Raw genomic sequence first — 25,857 nt, 5'->3', positions numbered from 1 at the left:
AGTACTACTATAGTTTATATAAACAAGCTGCTGTGTAGCCATGGGGGCAGCCATTCAAGCACAGGATACACAGTAGATAACACATAAGTACTACTATAGTTTATATAAACAAGCTGCTGTGTAGTCATGGGGCAGTCATTCAAGCACAGGATACACAGTAGATAACAGATAAGTACTACTATAGTTTATATAAACAAGCAGCTGTGTTACCATGGGGGCAGCCATTCAAGGACAGGATACACAGTAGATAACAGATAAGTACTACTATAGTTTATATAAACAAGCTGCTGTGTAGCCATGGGGGCAGCCATTCAAGCACAGGATACACAGTAGATAACAGATAAGTACTACTATAGTTTATATAAACAAGCTGCTGTGTAGCCATGGGGGCAGCCATTCAAGCACAGGATACACAGTAGATAACTGATAAGTACTACTATAGTTTATATAAACAAGCAGCTGTGTTACCATGGGGGCAGCCATTCAAGCACAGGATACACAGTAGATAACAGATAAGTACTACTATAGTTTATATAAACAAGCAACTGTGTAGCCATGGGGGCAGCCATTCAAGCTGGGAGAAAGGAGAGAAGGCACAGCACAGCCCTGTCTAATGCAATAGTGTTTTATTGATTATCTGCAAAGTTGATATTTAATTAATGACTGATGCAGAGTACAACTCTATCCAAATCCAAGCTTAAAAGTACAAAAATGCATTGCTATCCACTGACCTGGAGGAATCTTACATACAGTTGCTGGATGCCATCCATATCGCTGGTTACAGTTTGGACTCTGAACAAAAATAGCACTATCACTTAGGCACTCTGCAAACACCTCTCCACCGATGTAATATAGCCGGACACCCCTTCCTAGACACGGCAACAGCCAAAAAAAGCTTGTTAGCAAGGATGTTAAAAGAAGCAAGTAAACATTTATTCAACATAGCCAAATAAACAAAAAGGTCAATTTTAAAATAGTATATTTTCTCCACTCATTCTGTCGAAGCATTTATTATATATTTTTAGCCTTACTGCCAAGAGATAGAGACCTGTATAAGTACAGGTATGGGACATATTATCCAGAATGCGCGGGACCTGGGGCTTTCCGGATAACAGGTCTTTCTGAAATTTGGATCTTCACACCTTAAGACTACTAGAAAATCCTGTAAACATTAAATAAACCCAATAGGCTGGTTTTGCTTCCAATAAGAATTAATTATATCTTAGTTGGGATCAAATACAAGAGACTGTTTGATTATTACACAGAAAAAGGAAATCATTTAAAAAATGTGGATTATTTGATTATAATGAAGTTTATGGGAGATGGCCTTTCAGTAATTTGGAACTTTCTGGATCACTGGTTTCCGGATAATGGATCCCATACCTGTACCTCACTTACTAGAATTGATGTCTCAGCATTACAGATAAGTAGAGTTCACTACGTAGTGAACAGAACTGTAAAAGTGATCTGATCACCTTTAATTAAGTGGCAATGTTATTAAAGGAGACATTTTGTGTAAAAAATAAGAATGTACCTGTGCATTATACTCATTTAGATAAAGAAGAATTATGCTTAAAAAAAGTAGTGTTTCAGGCTGATTTATTTAATATTTCTGCAAAAGCCCTAATAATCCCTCCCTTCTCTTCCACTTCCTGCTCCCTGAATTCCCAGGCTGTGCAGGGGAGCCGGCGGCTCTCAGCTCACTGCACTGTAGGACAGCAACCAATCAGCAGCTAGCAGGACCTGATAGGGAACTGAAGCCTGTCTTTGCTTGTGTGACTGCAGGGCTGTGATTGGCTGTCCCCCTCCTACTGTGCTTCTGGCAGGGACTGTTAGGACACGCCCACCCCTTATTTGAAATAGGGACCAGAGAACATCTATAGGGAGCTCCAATAAAGGGGCTATTTTTAAAGATAATCATTTTTAGCACCATGTAAAAGTAACCATATATTACTTATAATTGCCTACAAAATTAGTTTTTTTTTTTCCATTTATCCTATATGTCTCCTTTAACAACATATAATAAAGCTCAACATCTTTTTTTTAGTCCTATATTTCTGGGCTTGTGCCAAATACATAGATTATTCCAACTGCACAATAAATAAGAACACGAATAAGTCACACCTATGTGACGCCTGGTCATTTCCACCGTGGCATTTCGGTTCACATTTGAGAGTAAACCTAAGCAGAACCTTTCAGAGTTTGAGGGGTCCGTAAAGCCGTCCACGGTAAGCGATGGTTGCGATGCATGGAAAGTTTCTCCTACTCGCTGATTCAGTTCGTAGTATGCTATAGAGCACCAAAAAGCAGGTTCCGAATAGGTGACAGGTTGCAAATCTAGAGAAAACAATGCAATTTTCTTGTTACAAGATACAATAGAAATGATTAACATCTATTTATGAGAAACAGCAGGGACACAGGGCCATTTGTTGCAATATTTAAACTCACCAGAGATCCACTGCCTGGGCACTAAAGTCTACTGGAGAAAACTACATGTGCATATGAATTTCTATAATACAGGCCTTAATAAAAGCTTTTCTGCCCAAAGAATCATTAAAGGGATACTGTCATGGGAAAAAAACATATTTTCAAAATGAATCAGTTAATAGTGCTGCTCCAGCAGAATTCTGCACTGAAATCCATTTCTCAAAAGAGCAAACAGATTTTTTTATATTCAATTTTGAAATCTGACATGGGGCTAGACATATTGTCGGTTTTCCAGCTGCCCCCAGTCATGTGACTTGTGCTCTGATAAACTTCAATCACTCTTTACTGCTGTACTGCAAGTTGGAGTGATATCACCCCCTCCCTTTCCCCCCCCAGCAGCCAAACAAAAGAACAATGGGAAGGTAACCAGATAGCAGCTCCCTGACACAAGATAACAGCTGCCTGGTAGATCTAAGAACACTCAATAGTAAAAAACCATGTCCCACTGAGACACATTCAGTTACATTGAAAAGGAAAAACAGCAGCCTGCCAGAAAGCATTTTTCTCCTAAAGTGCAGGCACAAGTCACATGACCAAGGGCAGCTGGGAAATTTAAAAAATGTCTAGCCCCATGTCGGATTTCCAAATTGAATATAAAAATCTGTTTGCTCTTTTGAGAAACGGATTTCAGTGCAGAATTCTGCTGGAGTAGCACTATTAACTGATGCCTTTTGAAAAAAACATGTTTTCTGATGACAGGATCCCTTTAAGGGACAACCAGAGGCTGCTTTATACATTTCATAGGAAGAGGTAGAAAACTAACCGAGATTGTGGTTGACTGGAGAAAGTGTACTCGGAGACAGCTCAGCTGGTGACCCTGTAAATTTAAGAAAATGAGATACACAGGGGTGTTAATCTTGCTTTCCTAATGCAGTTTGTCTGTATATAAAACTTGTGCAAAATAACTTGGTTCTGTAGAAACAAAGACAAAATATATCCAGGTCCGGCAGACAATAACACACAGTCATCAATGAGATTTCACACTACTGCAAAAGGAAAACTGCACTGTACTCAAAGAGCAAGTAATGAATCTCCTGTTTATTCATATAATGAATCTCCTGTTTATTCACTGGACCTACGGCATCCCAGCAGAGAAACAGCCTGCACGGAGACATCTACTTCTTAATACAAGAAGAATACTATGATATGAAGGGATGTTTGAGAGAGTAAAAAAAAAAATACAAAAGGCACAGAATTGCTGCAATCTGCAGAGTAGTTAGTGCCACAGTTTAGTGTAAAAAAAAAAAAAAAAAAAAAACTGTGTAAATAGGCTGTGCAAAATAAAAAATGTTTCTAATATAGTTAGTGAGCCAAAAATGTAATGTATAAAGGCTGGAGTGACTGGATGTGTAAAAGAACAGAACTTCCTGCTTTTTAGCTATCCTAACTCTGAGTTAAAGGAAAACGACACCCCCCAAAAGGAATACTCGAACAATATTCAAATTAAGTGGAATATTAAAGAATCTTATCAAACTGGAATATATATTTAAATCAATATTGCCCTTTTACATCTCTTGCCTTGAACCACCATTTCGTGATGGTCTGTGTGCTGCCTCAGAGATCACCTGACCAGAAATACTGCAGCTCTAACTGCAACAGGAAGAGATCACCTGACCAGAAATACTGCAGCTCTAACTGCAACAGGAAGAGATCACCTGACCAGAAATACTGCAGCTCTAACTGTAACAGGAAGAGATCACCTGACCAGAAATACTGCAGCTCTAACTTTAACAGGAAGTGATCACCTGACCAGAAACACAAAGAAGTGACTAACACGAAGAAGTGTGGAAGCAAAAGACAAAACTCTGTTAATTGGCTCATCTGGCCTAACAAGTATCATTTGTTTGGTATGTTTGTGTGCACTGTGAATCATACAATCCCAGGGGGCAGCCCTAATTTTTTAAAATGGCAGTTTTCTATTTGTGATTACCCAATGGCGCATACTACTAAAAAAGTATATTATTATGAAAATGGTTTATTTACATGAAGCAGGGTTATAAATATGAGCTGTTTTATGCAATATCTTTTTATAGAAACCTACATAGTTTAGAGGGGTATATTTTTTAGCGATTTTAATGGGGGCCACATGGGACATAACTGTTCAGCGAGTTTGCAATTGATCCTCAGCATTCAGCTCAGATTCAAAAGCAATAGTTATGACCCATCTGCCCCTCCCCGCCGGTCATGGATTGGTTACTGCCTGGTAACCAATCAGTGGGAAGCAAGAGAGCTGAAAAGCATGAAGTCGTTTTCTGGCTATTATGTTATACATCCAGTCACTCCAGCCTTTATACATGACATTTTTGGCTAACTAACTATATTAGATACATTTTTTATTTTGCATATCTATTTACCGAGTTTTTATTTTCATACTGAACAATTCCTTTAACCACATACATGCTTATTCATACCGCAGCAATTGTGTACTCACATCAGTATTTTCACCTTATTAAAATAAAACTTTACATCTAGGAATGAAAAGCCTAAACTCATACCTGTGTCCATGCTTTGGTTAAGTTGCTGATCGCTAGTTTCTCCATCTTCACTAATATATCCAGGAGGTGGTGTTTCTGCAAAAATTAGAATTCCTCAGTTTTACGTTTCCAGGAACAACCCCATCATGAGAATGATTTCTTACGACACACAAGAAAAGATCTGACTGCAAGGCTGGGTCACGGGCCAAGCAGATAACAAAATAGTTTGGCCAAACCAGGTAACTTCCGAGTGCTCCATCTTTAAAGGAACAGTAACATCAAAAAAATGTTTAAAAAAATAGAACAGGAACGGAAGTGGAGTTTCGGTAAGTTATTTCTTAATAAAGGCTTTGCTATTTTAAAGTTTTATTTGTCTTGGTGTTTATTTTTTGATGTATACTAACGAATTTTCTGATGTTACTGTTCCTTTAAAGTATGTACGCATGGTCTTTTTAACTGTTTGATGTGAAGGGGATTTTGTTGCCTTCCACCACAAAGTAACATGGTACAGGTATGGGACCGATTATCCAAAATGCTTGGGAGCCGGGGGTTTTCAGATAACGGATCTTTCCGTAATTTGGATCTTCATACCTTAATTCTACTAGAAAATCATGTAAACATTAAACAAACCCAATAGGCTGGTTTTGCTTCCAATAAGGATTAATTATATCTTAGTTGGGATCATGTACAAACTACTGTTTTATTATTACAAAGAAAAAGGAAATCATTTTGATTTGGATAAAATGGAATCTATGGGAGACCGTAATTCAGAGCTTTCTAGGTAACTGGTTTCGGGATTCCGGATCCCATACCTGTATTTGGTTTCATTGTGACCTGTGGGATCTGTACCTACAGAAGCAGGCCAACACGGAATGTATAACTCTAGGTATAACTACAGAAAGATTGCTCTTTAATAGCCTCTCCCAATGGACAGACTGGAAATGAAAATAATTACCTGGAATATAATTGCTCTGAGGTTCAATCCCTGCAGGAAAATTAGTGTTTTCTGGAATGGAATGCGTGTAGTCATCAAGAGGTGGCAGCTCTGTCAAGATTTCCGTGTGCCGTGGAACTAATACAGGTGGTAAAACTGAGGGAAGGAAACAGGAGACTGGTTACACACACCACAAACACACGTCATGTATTTAAGTTATGATGGAATTTGAAAAAAAAAAAAAAAAATCTAAATATATGATTATAAATTTTAGTTTGACGTCTGTCAGAGGCTCAGAGGGCTCCAAACAGGGATATCAATGGCATAAAACCTCACCAAGCAAAGGCCTAGCACATGTCCTTCCAAAAGATTTTTATGGCACCTTGAATTGCCAAGGGATTTTTATTGCCCCTGAACTGCCGATAAGCATCTCTATATGACATCATAATTGTAATACAATTGCCCATGATGCATAGGTATGCGAGATATTTCTTGCTGTCTGTAGAAACATGTATGGGCTGAATCCGACAGGCTTATGTTGTTTCCTATTCATCATCATTATTTATATGGCACCAGCAGTTTACTCAATGCTTTACAATATTTTATTACAAATGAGTATATAAAAAAGGGGGTCAATTAGCATATTATCATTTTATATACATGAGCTGAAGTGAGCGGAAATAACCGAATCCAGGGAGAGGTATTGGATGTTTAATGATCATTTAAGATTTCATATTACATATAAGGGACCGTTGGAATACTAGCATAAAATACAACACTGGCTAAAATAAAGCAATCTTAAAGTCACACTTAAATTTATATTGTGTAAAAAATAAAATTTCTGAATGCAGAGAGGATGTTCCCGAAGCTTTTTTTCTTTAAAGGGCAACTATCGCAAAAATTTTAATTTAATATAAGCTTCAGCATACTGAAATAAGAAACTTTGTAAATACAATCATCTAAATATAAGAATCATTTCTGAAATAATCAAGTGTATGTTCACTTTCCCTCTCTCAGCATCTGTTTCTCTTCATTCTTTCTTCATGCAGCAGTTGGGTGTATGTATGTATATATAGTGAATAAAGTATCCCCTATTGTAAATTATAAGGATATTATAAGTTACCGAGGCGTTTCATGACCATATAAAAACACAGGTCATGGAACTCCGAGGTAACTTCTAATATCCTCATATTTTACAATTGGGGGTACTTTATTTATTATAATACACAAATTTCAGTGAGTCATGTGACAGAAATGACATCAGAACTCACCGTTTATAACTGATGACATCAGAACTCACCATTTATAACTGATGACATCAGAACTCACCGTTTATAACTGATGACATCAGAACTCACCGTTTATAAGGATATAATTTACAAGATATTCATGGCTTTTGTGTAATATATATATATATATATATATATATTGATAAGATGGGTGGCACTCCGCTTCTCGACTGCACCCAGTTGCACGGTTAAAGTTTTCATGTATTTCCAGAATGAACCAGCAACACAGGTTTTTTTCAATAGAAAAGTGTATTTAGTAAGTTAGTAAAGCATGTTCCAGCCAACGTGACGTTTCGGTCCCCACTGGGACCTTTCTCATTACATTACATTACATTATTTTGGTTTTACTGTTCCTAACGAAGGTCTACATAGCCTTTCTAAAGAGGAACAAGTTCAATGGCTCCTTGCACAGATTTATAAATGTAAATTGGTAGATAGAATGTTCTTTACACCTAATAGGCTTTGCTCTCAAAATAGAAGTTCTGTGTATATATATATATATATATATATATATATTATATATATATATATATATATATATATATATATATATATATATATATATATATATATATATATATATATATATATATATATATATATATATATGTATATATATATATTTATATATATATGTATATATATATATTTATATATCTCTATCTATCTCTTATGGGGGGGCTTCCTTTCCTAGCAGATGTATTAGAGCTCACTCAAATAACTGATTCCAATACAAACAAAATCGAACAAAATAACTGCCTTTTGCACAAATCCTGCATGTAGAGAGACATGATGTCTGGTGAGTTTAATAGAGTGAGCTCTAATACATCTTCTAGGCAAAAGGAGCCCCCCTATAAGATATATTGGATCTAACAGTCAGTGAATATCTGGCACCCAACTGCTGCATGAAGAGAGAATGAAGAGAAACAGATGCCAAGAGAGAAATAGTGAAGATAAACTTGATTATTTCAGAAACACTACAGAATATTTAATTGATTGTATTGAGAAAGTTTCTTATTTCACCATGCTGAAGCTTATGTTAAATTTTCATTTTTGCGACAGTTCCCCTAACTTACCAGATTTGAAGCTAGAGGTTTACATAGTCCCTTCTTTATACATGAAAGGCAACCAGACAACTCTGCTACAAACTAATAATGGTGAGGCAGTTTGGAAGGCACGAATAAGTATTTTAACTAGTTTAACCAGTTTTTCTCAATATTTTTAAACCTTTGAACATGGCGAAGACAGATCTTTCCAGTTCCAGACGCTAAGGTGCACGTTTGCTTCTTTTCTGATTTTACTACATACAAATAAAGGCTAAAGAGGAAGATTTTGTACCTTTTCACATACTGGGCTGATGTACAAGGCCGTGGGTAGTAAACAACGTTTCATGTAACTGCCCACTTTTCACCTGGCCTAATAAGCAAGTTGTGATTTATTCAAAACGTCATAAATTGACAAAACTGACAAATTCAGTCTAATTTGTGAAAGGGGTTGTTTTTTCAGTTGAGTTGTTTTCGGATTGTTCACCAGAAATAAAGACTTTTTCCCCATTTGCTTTTCATCCTTTTATCTTTTTTACCATCTTTCCAGAATTGAAGTTTAAATTTTAATGTTCCTCCCTCTGGTGTTTCAGTGGCAGCTCAGTGATCCAGGTGCAGATTCTGAATGGTTACAATTTGCTCTGTTACTTAATACATTTAATTGACATTTAATTCCACTTCAATATTAAAATGGTCACAAATATAAGTTAGAAAGTAGTTTAAAAAAAAAAGTCTATTTCTGGTGAACTATCTGAAAACAACTAAACAGAAAAAAAGTGTTTCAAGGTGACCTTTTAAAGGAATTGTTCACCTTTGAGTTAACTGTTAGTATGATGTAGACATGAATATGCCGAGAGAATTTGCAATGGGCTTTCATTTCGTTATTATTTGTGGTTTGAGTTATTTAGCTTTTTATTCAGCATCCAGTGTGCAATTTCAGAAATCTGGTTGGTAGGGTGCAAATTAACCTAGCAACTATGTGCTGATTTGAATAAGAGACGGTAATATGAATAGGAGAGGCCTGAATAGAAAGATGTTTTCAGATGGGGTCGGTGACCCCCATTTGAAAGTTGGAAAGAGTCAGAAGAAGGCAAATAATTCAATAACTACAAAAAAAAAAAAAAAATGAAGACCAATTGAAACGTTGCCTAGATTTGGCCATTCTATAATAAACTAAACGTTAACTTAAAGCTGAACAACCCCTTACGTAGGCCGACCAAGTAAAATGTGTGTTCAATGTGATGAACACAGTCAAAGCATATCACAGTCTCCCTATATATATTAGATTAGATCATGCCCAGTCGTCAAGTTAAGCTGGTCATATACATTTAGATCTACTTATCTTTATCCAATTTGGCTACCTACAGTCTGGGCCAAATCTGGCTGATCCAATGCAGACCTGTTGCAAGAGGGCCACATCAACAAGGTGATGCTTTCAGGATTTTTAAATCTGCTCGATAAATGTCTGGCTGATTTCTGGCCAGATATCTATTGGGGAGGACCAAAACTCAGGCACATAGGCTGCTAACTCGTACTGCACAGGCCAAAAAGTCAGCCTTAATTTGCCAGTGTACGGCCAGCTTAACATGAAGGATTGTTACATGCCACAGACAGACAGACACACACAGATACACAATACAGACAGAGACGCAGACAGAGAGACGCAGACAGAGAGACGCAGACAGAGAGACGCAGACAGAGAGACGCAGACAGAGAGACGCAGACAGAGAGACGCAGAGACGCAGACACAGAGACGCAGACACAGAGACGCAGACACAGAGACGCAGACACAGAGACGCAGACACAGAGACGCAGACACAGAGACGCAGACACAGAGACGCAGACACAGAGACGCAGGCAGACAGACACACGCAGACACAGACACACGCAGACACAGACACACGCAGACACACGCAGACACAGACACACGCAGACACAGACACACAGACAGACACGCAGACACACAGACAGACAGACACGCAGACACAGACACACGCAGACACAGACACAGACACACGCAGACACACAGACACAGACAGACACACACAGACACGCAGACTTTTTGGTTGGTAACGAAAACAAATTGCTCTTACCTGGTGTCTCCACCCTCTGATAATGGTAAGGATTGACACAAACTTCATCTTTTTTAAGGTTAAAAGCATATTCACAATTTTCGATTGCTTTCAGTTCATGATGACTGTGCAGGTCTGGCCAGCGCCACAGTCTGCAGTAGATAACATGCGGCAATCCTTTACGGTGAGACACCTGGAGTCGACCATCAAGAGACCTACATGGGGAAAAGAGGACATTAGAAAAAAAAATATATATATAATTAATACAGGGCCAACAATTCAACCAGAAAGAAAAACACTAATGCAGGAGAAAGAAGGAGGAATCTTCACAGCAGAGGACAAAACACAATAAAAAAAAAAAAGCAAAGCTTTATTGACAGCCACACACAGGTAGGTACACACTGGAAACAAAGGGGTCAGTCGGAACTTAAATTCTACACACAAACCTGCCAAGAGAAAATTAGTTAAGAAGAAAAAAAAGTAGGAGGGGGCATGAGATAAATGCACAGTAACTGCATTAAGGCATACAGAGAATTAAACACATTATTGTCATGCAAAAACAAAAGAGAGCAGGAACACGGAAGGAGCAGAAACAAGAAGCAAGCCACAGAGCGACATTTAACCTAAATCAAGAGCAGCTCCCACCAAAATGCTCTGCGGGCTTTTCCAAAGCAGCAGGGTTCTTATTAAATCACAGTGTGACTCCCTGCATTGCTCTACATTGGATGCTTTTGACCTGCACAGTAACAAGGCTGCACCTCTACGCTAGACTGAAGGCACAAATCTATCAGCCAGAAGCTGCCACTGGATAGAAGCATGTTATGAAGCAGTCAAAAAAAATAAATAAATAATTAAAAAAAAAAAAAAAAAGTGAATTCAAATTTTGGGCTCCGTTAAACACAAATGTACAGCCGGTACTCACGTGTTACCACCAGAGACTAACTGCATATGTATATTCACAAATGCAGATGTGAATGGTTGTGAAATGATCAAAGGACAGAAATTAAAGCAAAAAGAATAAATAAAAAAGACAAACCAAGAAGCCTATAAGAGAGGGACTGGAGATTTAAAAGGGTTGTTCACCTTCTAACACTTTTTTATGGGAACTTTTGCAAAAGAAAAATTTATATAAGCGTCCTCATAATGAAGTAAGAAACTTTATAAATATAATCAACTAAAAATTCTGCATTGTTTCTGAAATAATCAAGTTTATCTTCACTATTCCTCTCTCAGCATCTGTTTCTCTTCATTCTCTCTTCATGCAGCAGTTGGGTGTCAGATATTCATTGACAGTTAGATCCAATATAATACACAAAAGCCATGAATATCTTGTAAATAATATCCTTATAAACGGTGAGTTCTGATGTCATCAGTTATAAACGGTGAGTTCTGATGTCATTTCTGTCACATGACTCACCGAAACTTGTGTATTATAATAAATAAAGTACCCCCAGTTGCAAAATATGAGGATATTAGAAGTTACCTCGGAGTTCGATGACCTGTATAAAAAAAAAATGGTCATGAAACTCCTCGGTAACTTATAATATCCTTATATTTTACAAGAGGGGGTACTTTATTCACTATATATCTTATAGGGGGGTTTACTTTCCTAGCAGATGTATTAGAGCTCACTCAAATAACTGATTCAAGTATAAACAAAATCTAACAAAATAACTGCCTTTTGCACGAATTCTGCATGTAGAGAGACATGATGTCTGGTGATTTTAATAGAGTGAGCTCTAATACATCTTCTAGGCAAAAGGAGCCCCCCTATAAGATATATTGGATCTAACTGTCATTGAATATCTGACACCCAACTGCTGCATGAAGACAGAATGAAGAGAAACAGATGCTGAGAGAGGGATAGTGGAGATAAACTTTATAATTTCAGAAACAATGCAGAATTTTTAGTTGACTGTATTTAGAAGGTTTCTTCCACTTTAAATTGAGTTGTTTTCAGATAGTTCACCAGAAATAGACTTTTTCCTCCAATTATTTTTATGATGGTTTTTCTAATATTGAAGTGTAAAGTGTAATTTTTTTTTACTTTCTAAAGCAGCTCTGGTGTCGCCGGCCCTGTAAACTGATCTAACGGATACATTTAGTTGATCCATTTCTTATCTTTGTCCCTGCTGAACAGAACCCCCTTTCATTAAAGGCAGCTGTTAGAATTGATACAGTAGTTGCTAATATGCCCCATAGATCCTACTGAGAAATGCATCAACTTAATCTTGCAAAATTGTAACCGTTTAGATTCTGCACCTGAATTACTGAGCTGCCAGAGACAGGAACATTAAATTTTAAAGGAGAAAGAAAGCTATTGAAGCGTTTTATTGCCAATAGGTAAGCCACAATAGTACAAGCTATAACAATATATTTATTCTGCAGAATGCTTTACCATACCTGAGTAAATAGCTCTAGAAGCTCTCTCTGTTTGTTTAGGACAGCAGCTGCCATATTGGTGTGACATCACTTCCTGCCTGAGTCTCTCCCTGTTCACTCATAGCTCTGGGCTCATATTACATCAGGAGCAAACTGAGCATGCTCAAGCCCTAGCCCTGGAGGTTTAAACTGAAAACAGGAAGTCTGATACAGAAGCCCATGAGTACACAATAGAAGGAAAGAAATGTGGTGTTTCTTTTGACTGAGGACTCAGAGCAGCATTACTTTGAGGCTTTACTGGTGTATTTATAGAGACCTTTCTGATAAAAAATAAACGGTACAAAATAAACAGAAGGTAACTGGAAAAAAAAGTCTATTTCTGGTGAACAAAGTGAAAACAATTGAACTGAAAAAAATAGTTTGGAAGGTGAACAACCCCTTTAATATGAAAACATTATGACTGAAAACAGAATTGTGGAATGGCTAAAAATGACCTACGTCTATTGCTCTCCTGAAACTGTTCTAGGCTGCAACCTATGGCTGTTTTGGGGGGGAAAAATATTGAATTGGTCCAATGGATAAGACAGAAATAGAATTTCTTTGGTCAAAACATCAGCTAAAATCTCTGGCACAGGGCTGGTTTCAGAAGAAGCATCCTGCAATACAATATCTCGCTACAGCAGATCCCCCAAACCCCCTAAACCTCTTTCTCCCCAAAGAGCTCTAGGGTGCGACAGAGTGCAAAATATTCACCTGGTTTGTTCAGAGAAGCTGTAAAGGCCTGTGGTATCCCACTGATCTATGGTATTTGCTGTACTCAGTCCCCAAATTTCAGAGCAAGTGCTGTGCATAAATTGAAAAAAACAAAAAACAAAAAAAAAATTGATGTGAACATGGAAGCGTGGTTACTTGAGATATACCATGATGCAGAAACATGGGAAAATGCACAGAATACTTCCTTCACGTGTCAGGTACAAAGCATCACCCGTGCAAAGGAAGAGAGTCAATGGAACAGGGGAGAGGGTCATGGCAATGTTGAATACCGTGTGATTATATGGAGCTCAAAATGCTGCGGCCAACAAGTCCCCCCGGATGGCAATGAAGCGGAACACAGCCAACATATACACGTCATGGTGCTTGTGGTTGCAACAGTTAATCAGAAGACAGTATTACAGGTATGGGATCAGTTATCCAGAAAGCTCAGAATTACGGAGAAGCCATCTCCCATAGATTCCATTGTATCCAAATAATCCAATAATAATAATAATAATAATAATAATATTAATAAAACAGTAGCTTATACTTGATCCCAACTAAGATATAATTAATCCTTATTGGAGGCAAAACCATCCTATTGGGTTTATTTAACGTTTACATGATTTTCTAGTAGACAAAGTATGAAGATCCAAATTACGGAAAGATCAGTTATCCGGAAAACCCCAGGTCCCGAGCATTCTGGATAACAGGTCCCATACCTGTATAATGCAAGTATGACCAATAAACTCTATGGAGCCTGCAAAGTAAACTCCAGTCCTGGAACACTGCATATACGGATATATAATAAAGGGCTTGTTACTTTAATCAGATTACACAGGGATATATATATATATATATATATATATATATATATATATATATATATATATATATATATATATATATATATATAAAAAGCCTATTAGGTGTAAAGAACATTCTATCTACCGATTTACATTTATAAATCTGTGCAAGGAGCCATTGAACTTGTTCCTCTTTAGAAAGGCTATGTAGACCTTCGTTAGGAACAGTAAAACCAAAATAATGTAATGGGCAGATTTATCAAAGGTCAAATTTCTAATTCATGTGAATTATTTTTTTTTTTTCTCTAATAAATTCAAATGTACTTGAAATTCGAATGGGAGGTTATTGAAGAAAAAAAACAGAAAGGTCTAAAACTCGAACAAATATTACAGACTCAAAAACTTGAATTCAAATCGTTTTTTTTCCTGAAAAAACTTGGAATGTCAGGAAGGCTGTTAACATTAAAATGGGTCAATAGACCTCTGCTATAGACATCTACATGAACTCAGCAGGTTTTAGGTGGCGAATAGTCAAAATTCAATTTGTTCCCAGGGTCAAGGTTTGATAAATCTCGAAATTAAAATTAAGTTTGGATGATCCACAATTCGAATGCCCCCATGGCTACACAGCAGCCGTGTCACAAACCGTCCCTACAGCATCACAACCCCTTGTTTATATAAACTATAGTAGTACTTATATGTTATCTACTGTGTATCCTGTGTTTGAATGGCTGCCCCCATGGCTACACAGCAGCTTTTTTATATAAACTATAGTAGTACTTATCTGTTATCTACTGTGTATCCTGTGCTTGAATGGCTGCCCCCATGGCTACACAGCAGCTTGTTTATATAAACTCTAGTAGTACTTATCTGTTATCTACTGTGTATCCTGTGCTTGAATGGCTGCCCCCATGGCTACACAGCAGCTTGTTTATATAAACTATAGTAGTACTTATCTGTTATCTACTGTGTATCCTGTGCTTGAATGGCTGCCCCCATGGCTAAACAGCAGTTTGTATATATAAACTATAGTAGTACTTATTTTATATCTACTATGTATCCTCTGCTTGCATAGCTGCCCCCATGGCTACACAGCAGCTTGTTTAAATAAACTATAGTAGTACTTACAGTATCTGTTATCTACTATGTATCCTCTGCTTGAATGGCTGCCCCCATGGCTAACCAGCAGCTTGTATATATAAACTTTTTTTGCTGTTGCAATTCCTTTATTTACTATGCCTAGTGGTCTACTGATGTCAGACCCAAGCATTTATTGGTCATGGCAATGGCCACTCGTGTATACAGATGGAGTTATGGACAGACTATCAATCTTCATAACCAAGAGAACATGGGTCATAACTGTTGCTTTTGAATCTGAGCTGAATGCAGAGGATCAATTGTAGACTCACTGAACAGTTATGTCCCATATGGGCCCCCTTAAAGTCACTGACTAACTCAGAGTTAGAGAGCTGAAAAGCAGGAAGTAGTGTTCTGTTCTGTTCTAATACACATCCAGTCACTTCAGCCTTCATACATTACATTTTTGGCTAACTATATTAGAAAAATAAATTTAATTTGCACAGGTTTCGGGTAAACTTAAAGAGCCAAAATAAATAAATAAATAAATACATTGCATACCTCATGATGTTGATAGAGAATGACGATACTTTATGATGTACAGTATGCAATGAAATGGTACAATACAATTTATCATAATGAAACGTTATTTAAGCATAAGGGTTACATTTAAATGGCTAGTAAAGGCCACTCTCTCCAATTGCACCAACCCAATTCCCTGGCCTACAAATAGACACAATAATTATTGAGAAAGACTTTGGCTTTAGAAACTATAGAAAAAGTGATAGATGACCCCTGGCATTCCCATTAAATATTTGTGCAGCCGCAGAGCAAACACAAGATAATTGAATAGACGCCGTTACATAACCTGGGATGAGGAAATAGACTGTCAACAAAGATCTGCTACGATATTATGTAAGATACCAAATATATGTAACACAAAAGGCAAGGACAGTGCTATTTTTATAGCTTCTGAATTATTTGCAAATGTCTCCTGCCTCTTTCCAACTTTCAAATGGGAGTCACTGACCCCGGCAGTCAAAAAAACGATTGCTCCGTGAGGTTCCAAATGGGACACTGGCATCCAAATACAGGTATGGGATCCGGAAACTCGTTATCCAGAAAGCTCCGAATTACAGAATGCCTGTCTCATAGTAATGTGCACGCCGACCCAATACCCGTGGGTCGGGCGGGTTTGGGCGACCTTGCACACTGTCGTGGGTGGCTGGCGGGTGCAGGTGGAGCTTTGCTCCTGCTCTGCTCGCTCGCTTCAGTCAAATGCTGCGCCAGCTAGCCACGCCCCTTTTGTGACGTCAATCGGTGGGGCGGGTCTATAAAAGGAAGGCGGGAAGTGTGGATGCGGGCCAAGGAAGGGCGGGTTAGGATCGCACATCACTACTGTCTCCCATAGACTTCATTTTATCCAAATAATCCAAAGAGTAGCTTGTACCTGATCCCAACTAAGATATAATTAATCCTTATTGGAGGCAAAACCAGCCTATTGGCTTTATTTAATGTTTACATGATTTTCTAGTAGACTTAAGGTATGAAGATCCAAATTACAGAAAGATACGTTATTCGGAAAACCCTAGGTACCGCGCATTCTGGATAACAGGTCCCATACCTGTAACTGCAAACCGGAAAGCTACAGAACGAAAAAAAAAAAAAAAAAATATCAAAAACCTCACAAATAAGTTACATTGCAAATTATTTCAGCATGTCAGGATCATACTAAAGAGTAAAAAACTTAAAGGAGAAATAAACCCTAAAAATGAATGTGGCTAAAAATGCCATATTTTATATAGTGAACTTATTGCACGAGGCTAAAGTTTGAGCTTGTCAATAGCAGCAATGATCCAGGACTTCAAACTTGTCACAGGGGGTCACCATCTTGGAAAGTGTCTGTGACACTCACATGCTCAGTGGGCTCTGATTGGCTGTTGAGAAGCTAAGCTTAGGGCTCGTCACTAATTATCCAGCAGAAAATGAGCTTCCCTGGCTGTAATATAAGCTGATGCTACAGGTTTGCTGATTATTAAATTCTGATGCTAATTGCACTGGTTTCTGTGCTGCCATGTAGTAATTATCTGTATTAATTACTAATCAGCCTTATATTGTGACATTTCTATTCTATGTGTACTGTATATTGTGAGTGGCTCCCTAAGCTCAGTAAGTGACAGCAGCACAGAGCATGTGCAGTGAATCAGCAGAAAAGAAGATGGGGAGCTACTGGGGCATCTTTGGAGACACAGATCTTTACTGCTAAAGGGCTGTGGTTGCCTTGGGCTGGTACAGAACATTTCTGGCTACTTCTTTAGTTAGGCTTTAGTTCTCCTTTAATAGTGGGCTGCCATAAGAAATCACTTTGCCCAACCCACTAGGCAGCGGGTCCTGTCAACCATGCAGTTTAGGGCTCCAAAGAATTAAAAAAATGACCATACATCGACTATGCTATTGATCCACCACAACTATAACCTATAACAACCAAACACACCCCTGATCCACCCATATCCCACATGATAAACGGTCTTATCTGACACCCAAACTTAATCCAGAGACACTGCTAGATTTTACAGGGAATTCAACCAGTATAGAAAATATTATACAATGCCCCTAACGCTTAAGGGCTATTCCACACGGGGAGATAGCGACGCGTATGCGGTCGCGGCGACAAAGCGCCGCGACAGTCGCCGCGACCGGCGCAGGCGACAGTTTTGTATGGGCGCCTATGTAAAAACGCCTGTGCTAACCACACGAGGCAATGCGCTTTTCAACAGTCGCCTGAAAATGCCTCGCCAGGCTTTTTCAGGCGACTGTTGAAAAGCGCATCGCCTCGTGTGGTTAGCACAGGCGTTTTTACATAGGCGCCCATACAAAACTGTCGCCTGCGCTGGTCGCGGCGACTGTCGCGGCGCTTTGTCGCCGCGACCGCAAACGCGTCGCTATCTCCCCGTGTGGACTAGCCCTAAAACTCTATTTAAATAGTGTTGCTGTTTGCTCTCATAACATCTGAACAGTGAATATTCTAATGTTCTTGACTGGACATGGTCTCAAACAGGTATATAATATTTCTACAGTTGTCAATGGCTACAGTGTGTCCCTACGACATGGTTGTACCCCAGTCATCGGCAAAAATATGTTGATCCAAGACATCTAAAAGCACAATACTTTCAGAATGAATATTTGGATCCTTAGAGCCTTGCGGAGTGAGTACTGCCATCTAAACACTGTTTGTATGTGACTTTTAAATACAAATTGATGGCAAATGTACATTATGTGCAATACTGCCTCCGACTCCTGAAACAATGTGGCAGAAACTTGATGATTAACTGTCCTGGAAAAGAACAAACTTCTGGAATGCTTGATACCTGGGTTTTTTTCGGCCGAATCCTTCTGCCCGGCTGAATTGGGGAGGGAAGTTGCGTGACTTTTTGTCAGAAAACAAGGAAGCAAAAAAATTTTTTCCGCTTCTCATCCCTAATTTAAATATGCAAATTAGGATTCGGACAAGGTATTCAGCCAAATCTTTCGTGAAGGATTCGGGGTTTCGACCGAATCCAAAATAGTGGATTCGGTGCATCCCTAATCATATGTATGTATGTATGTATGTATGTATGTATGTATGTATGTATGTATATATATATAAAAATAATAGTGTGATGGGCGCTTCCAAACCTCACCCAGTTGCACGGTTAAAGCTTACATATATTTTCCAAAAAAGAACCAGCAACACCGGGATATTTTTCAAAACCAAAAAGCGTGTATTTAGTGGGACCTTTCTCTAGGCAACCACACCCTTAACATAAAGTGATATATAGCCAATAGACCAGGGATCCCCAACCTATTGAACCCGTTAGCAACATTCAGAAGTAAAAGGAGTTGGGGAGCAACACAAGCATGAAAAATGTTCCTCGGGTGCCAAATAAGGGCTGTGATTGGCCATTTAGTAGCCCCTATGTGAATTGTCAACCTACATTGAGGCTCTGTTTGGCAGTGCACCTGGTTTTTATACAACTAAAACTTGCCTCCAAGCCTGGAATTCAAAAATAATCACCTGCTTTGAGGTCACTGGGAGCAACATCAAAGGGGTTGGAGAGCAACATGTTACTCACGAGCTACTGGTTGGGGATCACTGCAATAGACCATGTGCAATTAAGGAATGACATCACATCCATAGCATTAAAGTGATTGGTGCAGATATCAAAGTGCTGAATACACATCAATTAAATAAGATTAAAAAGGATTAAAAAAATCCACATATATAGTGTAAATAAAGTGACCTGTGCTTAATAATTGACAATAATTGTAAAATTTCAGAAGACCAATCCAATGCATATTGTGTTAAGAATACCATGTGTAACAAGAAAGATATTAAAAATTAAAATTATGTTCCATATACATATAACAAATCCATGTTAGCTACTACAGTATCCTATAATGCTGACTCAACCTAAGGAAGCCCCTGATATTTCTTTTCTACTGCTCTAAATTCACATATTTAAAGTGGACCCGTCACCCAGACACAAAAATCTGTATAATAAAAGTCCTTTTCAAATTAAACATGAAATCCCATTTCTATTTTTTATTAAAGCATTCATAGCTGTTGTAAGCACATTTAAAAATCTCAGCTGTCAATCAAATATTGTCTGCCCCTCCTCTATGCCTTAGACAATTACTTTCACTTTCCATTCAGCACTTCCTACATGTCACTGCTCTCCCCACATTCCCCCATTCTCTTCACCATTTAATTGTGTAGCCAGTACATGGGGATGGACATCAGGTCCCCCATTCTGGTGCACAAACAAGATTCTGAGATGATACAAGTCTTGTCTTAATAACAGTGTCCACAATATGGCTCCTGCCTGCTTGTTATAATCATGAATTCCCAGACTGAAGGAAACAAGATTCAAATAATTTATATAGTGTAATTAAAGTTCATTTTCCTTGACTAATCTGATAAAATGGGATTTTGAATAATTTTTTTGGGTGACGGGTCCCCTTTAATCATATATCTAAAGTCATGGCATATTATATCCTAATTATCGCCATATCATATAACATATATAGATGCATCCATCCTAAATGAAGAGCAAGAGTAAAGCAGCAAAACCTGTAAAGAAATACCCATAGGGTTAATCCTCTCCAGCAAGCATGACAACTTAAACACCAACATATTATGTGTATCCCAGATAGTATTTGTTTAGGTCGATAAAAAGCAGTTGAATTGTAGAGCGCTATTCAGACCCCGGGGGGATACGCACTCTAATTCAATTTAGAATTACCTCTTGGTAAATCCGGGATACAGTCTATGGGCATACACTTAAATGATGAAGCCGGATGTTTAGCTTGTAGCCAGTGTTGTGCCACTGGCTGTTTCCAAATGTCCTGCTTTGTTTCCTTCTTTGGTTTAGGATCCAATGCAGCTGGAATAGTTGCACGGTGCATACTGATTCGTTCCCTCAGTTGTCTGCTTGTTTTTAGCTAAGACATGCTTCACTAAATACACGCTTTTTGATTTTGAAAATATCCCGGTGTTGCTGGTTCTTTTTTGGAGAATATATATAAGCTTCAGCACTCACTGTATTGATGTGAAGAAAAATCACTTTTTATTTTCAAGTGATTTACATCTTAATCTGATGTTTCGGCCCCATCTGAGGACCTTTTTCATCCTTGAAAAAGGTCCCCAGGTGGGTGAAAAAGACCCCAATGGGGGACAAAATGTCGTGTTTATGTACACAATAAAAAGAGTTCGAATTTTGCACAAAATGGAGTGCGGGTCTATTTAATAATTATATATATATATATATATATATATATATATATATATATATATATATATATATATATATATATATATATATATATATATATATATATATATATATATATATATATATATATATATATATATATAAAAGGCTAAGGACCTAGCCAAAACGTTAGTCATTTTTTAATAAATATTATGATTTTTATAAGTCCTGAGAGTGCGGACCTTCTTGTAGTAGTTATGGATAATTTATTGGCACTGCACCCAGGCAACTTTAAATAACTTTATCGAGAGTGCTGGCAACCCTTGGACTTATATATATATATATATATATATATATATATATATATATATATATAATATATATATAAATAAATATATATATATATAAATAAATATATATATATTTTGTGGTCACACCCTCATTGCACCCCCGCCAAAAAAGTGCAAAAAAAAAAATGTTGGGACACAGCATATTCACAATTATTAATAATAATAATTAGAATTGTTAATATTTAATTTAACAGATGTAATTTATTGGCCCGGTTCCCAGGTCTTTAATAGGGATCTTAATGAAACATACTTGATACAGGCCTGGGAACAGGGGAGAAACGTTGCATCTGTTTAAATAAATATAAATCACTAATGGTACAGAGAGAAAAAAAAACATCCACAGTAGAAACTGTAACCTGGGTGCCTAGTGATAAGCGTATAAGGCAAAAAGTAAAAACTGGCACCCTCATGTATAAATATGCAAAAAAGACGATACAGGCATGGGATCAGTTATATGGAAACCTCTTTTCCAGAAAGATCTGAATTATGGGAAGGCTGCCTCCCAAAGACTTCTATTTTATCCAAAAATGTCCCTTTTCTCTGTACTAAAACAAAAAACAGTACCTTGTACGTGATCCAACGAAGATATAATTAATGTTTATTGGAAGCTAATCCAGCCTGATTTTCTAGTAGACTTAAGGTATGAAGATCCAAATTACAGAAATATATATCTGGAAAACCCCAGGTAGCGAGCATTCTGGATAACAGGTCCCATACCTGTATTGCAGTACAGTTTTTTTTATCATACACAAAAACATTTTTTTAAGGAATGCACCGTATCCAGGATTCGGTTCGGGATTCGGCCTTTTTCAGCAGGATTCGGCCGAATCCTTCTGCTCGGACGAACTGAATCCGAATCCTAATTTGCATATGCAATTAGGCGTGGGGAGGGAAATCGCTTGTCTTTTTGTCACAAAACAAGGAAGTAAAAAATGTTTTCCCCTTCCCACCCCTAATTAGCATATGCAAATTAGCGTTTAGATTCGGTACGCCATTCGGCCGAATCTTTCACTGAGGATTCGGGGGTTTGGCCGAATCCAAAATAGTGAATTCGGTGCATCCCTAACATTTTTAAATGCAAACATTGAAAATATAATAATGTGGGTTAATAATAATGAGGCTATGAATTACTAAATATAGATTTAGCCTCCCAAAACATGCCCCATGTTCTACTATAAACACAGCAGTAATCATAGGAGTGGCATCCAACTAGAATCTGAAGGAGTGATTCACCTTGAAGTTAACTTTTAGTATGTTCTAGAATGGCTAATTCTAAGCAAAATTTCAATTGGCCTTCATTTTTTCATTTGAATAGTTTTTTTAATCATTGCCGCCTTCTTCTGACTCTTTCCAGCTTTCAAATGGGGGTCAGTGACCCCATCTAAAAAACATGTTCGGCAAGGTTACAAATGTATTTTTATTACTCCTCGTTGTATTCAGGTCTCTCCTATTCATATTCCAGTCTCATTAAAATTAATGCATGGTTGCTAGGGGAATCTGGACTCTAGCAACCAGATTGCTGAAAACTAGAGAGCTGCTGAATACAAATCTAAATAACTCAAAAACAACAAATAATAACAAGTGAAAACCACTTGCAGATTGTCTCAGAATATTATTTTCTATATCATACCAACAGTTATAGATGAACAACCCCTTTAGTAAACTACAATATATAACTGAAAGCATCATCATAAACCCAGTCTAACAAGAGATAGCTAGTTTGTATTTTTATTCAAAAAGGTAAACCATAAACAGCCAAACCTTTACTCATCCGCAACACTGCTACTAAAACCACAATTCAATGCAGCGATCTCTGATGTTTAGTATAGTACAAGTATATAGAGGCCATGTTTGTGTTTGTTAGTAAAACAGGGCTACATACCACTTGTAACGTACCTGCTCAGAATCAGAATTCTCCAATAAAGGATATTCCACACTGTGTATTTTGATTGCTGCACCGAACTGTGAACTGCTTCCCGCTGACTTCAATGGAAAGCTCAGTGTGTAGCTCCAAATTAATTATCATAACCCGAAAACGCACCCACGCCGAGTTACTAGCTATGCTTCCCATTGATGTCAACAGAAGAGAAGCCCAGGCAAATACTAAGCACTAAGAGGCCCATTCAGAATAGGTCGCATTTCAAATTCACGTGAATTAAATTCGAATAGACTCACAATTCGACCGGGAGACTATTTAAGAAAAATTTTGAATGTCCAATATTAGATCGAATGGTTCTAACCCGAAAATTCGATTTGTATTTGATTCGTACAAATTGAGTATTTCTCCGGAAAATAAACTTGAATGTCAGGAAGGCTATTAACATCTCCAAATGGCGAATCCAGGATTCGGTTCGGCCAGGATTTGGCCTTTTTCAGCAGGATTCGGACGAATCCTTCTGCCCTGCTGAACCAAATCCAAATTTGCATATGCAAATTAGGGGCAGGGAGGGAAATCACTTGACTTATTGTCACAAAACAAGGAAGTAAAAAGTTTTTCCGCCCACCCCTAATTTGCATATGCAAATTAGGATTCAGATTTGGTTTGGTATTTGCCCGAATCTTTCACGCGGCATTCCTACATGTACGTGAACTTGGCAGGTTTTAGGTGGCGAATATTCGAAATTAGGACCGTTTCCATAGTCCAGGTGAGATAAATCTCACAATCAAATATACTACCAAATAGGGGGATTAAAATGTGTGAATTTTGAAACTTGATAATTCCAATTCGAATTTACTATTCGACCCTTAAAGGAAAACTATACCCCCCAAACAATGTAGGTCTCTATAAAATGATATTGCATAAAACAGCTCATATGTAAAATCCTGCTTCATGTAAATAAACCATTTTCATAATAATATACTTTTCTAGTAGTATGTGCCATTGGGTAATCATAAATAGAAAATTGCCATTTTAAAAAATAAGGGCCGCCCCCTGGGATCGTAGGATTCACTGTACTCACAAACATACCAACAAACCATACGTGTTAGGTCACATGAGCCAATTAACAGACAGAGTTGTGTCTTTTGCTTGCACACTTCTTCCTGTTACAGTTAGAGCTGCAGTATTTCTGGTCAGGTGATCTCTTCCTGTTACAGTTAGAGCTGCAGTATTTCTGGTCAGGTGATCTCTGAGGCAGCACACAGACCATCACGAAATTGTGGCTCAAGGCAAGAGATGTAAAAGGGCAATATTTACTTAACTATAAAATATATTCCAGTTTGGTAAGATTCTTTAATATGGCACTTAATATGATATGAACTATCTGTTGCTTAAGTGTTCATTTTGGGGGTATAGTTTTCCTTTAATATAAATATTAAGATAAATATAAAGATAAATCTGCCCCTTAATATTTGTAGCTGTGAACAAAAAGCCTATCCTTTAACCTTTTAATTCCCACCTGTTTAGAATCTAATAAATTCGAATATATAAATTCAACTGCGAGGTTATTTAATAAAAAAATCGAATATCTAAAACTTGAACTAATATTACCAACCCAAAAAGTCCAATCGAATTCGAATCAAATTCAACTAAAAGCGAATTTAGTTTTTTTCCCCTGGAAGGCTAATAACATCTTCAAATGAACATGAATTCGGCAGATTTAAGGTGGTGAATAGTCAGATTCAAAGTATTCGTATGGTATAGTTTGGTTAATCTTGAAACACAAATTAAAATTCCAATTGAGTTTGGATAATTCACAATTCAAATTTGAGTTTTGACTTAATAAATCTGCCCCATATTCTCCATTTTCCCACAGAGGCCTGCAACAGGAGGAACCAGCCAAACAAAAATTTCAAGTCATGTCATGAGCAGCATTGCAGGGGTAACGGAATCTGTTTAGTGGGCAGTTGTTTGATTGCGGACTGAATTGTATCCCAGTACAAAAGTTCCACTGAGGTGTTGACCAAGGAAATAAAATAAAAATGCTCCAACCCACAACCAAAGGAAATAAATGTCAACTTCTTTGACTTAAAGTAGGTCAAGAAGAACAAACGCATTGGCAATACATGGTACAGGTATGGGATCCGTTATACAGAAAGTTCTGAATTACGTAAAGGTGGTCTCCCATAGACTCCATTCAAATAATTCAAATTTTTTTTTTCAATTTTTCCTTTTCCTCTTTAATAAAACAGAAGCTTGTACTTGATCCCAACCAAGATATAATTAATTATAATTAATTATTGGAAGCAAAACCAGCCTATTGGCTTTATTTAACGTTTACATGATCTTCTAGTAGACTAAAGGTATGAAGATCCAAATTATGGAAAGATCCATTATCTGGAAAACCCCAGGTTCCGAGCATTCTGGATAACAGGCCCCATACCTGTACTTTACAAGGGACCTTTAGGGAAGGTCATCATTAAAATAACATATGTAATCTAAGAAATTGTAAAATGAAATATATTTTACTATTCTTTCACACAGAGAGAAAGATAATTGAT

General features: G+C 37.5%; 1 protein-coding gene across 2 annotated transcripts in view; it reads right to left on the bottom strand.

Annotated features, from left to right (window-relative positions):
* Positions 1-25,857, bottom strand: part of smad2.L (SMAD family member 2 L homeolog) — a 50,671-nt gene that overhangs the window by 2,724 nt on the left and 22,090 nt on the right. The window contains 7 exon segments of one of the 2 annotated variants that reach the window (NM_001090860.1): positions 732-869; positions 2,125-2,337; positions 3,251-3,304; positions 4,983-5,057; positions 5,917-6,051; positions 10,321-10,514; positions 13,435-13,524. In NM_001090860.1, the coding sequence (NP_001084329.1) occupies positions 732-869; positions 2,125-2,337; positions 3,251-3,304; positions 4,983-5,057; positions 5,917-6,051; positions 10,321-10,514; positions 13,435-13,524 (899 nt within the window). 2 annotated transcript variants of the gene reach the window in all.

Source organism: Xenopus laevis, chromosome 1L (assembly GCF_017654675.1).
Source record: "Xenopus laevis strain J_2021 chromosome 1L, Xenopus_laevis_v10.1, whole genome shotgun sequence".
Taxonomy (NCBI): domain Eukaryota; kingdom Metazoa; phylum Chordata; class Amphibia; order Anura; family Pipidae; genus Xenopus; species Xenopus laevis.
The sequence above is the reverse complement of the archived record's forward strand: the minus strand, read 5'-3'. Positions and strand labels throughout refer to the sequence as shown.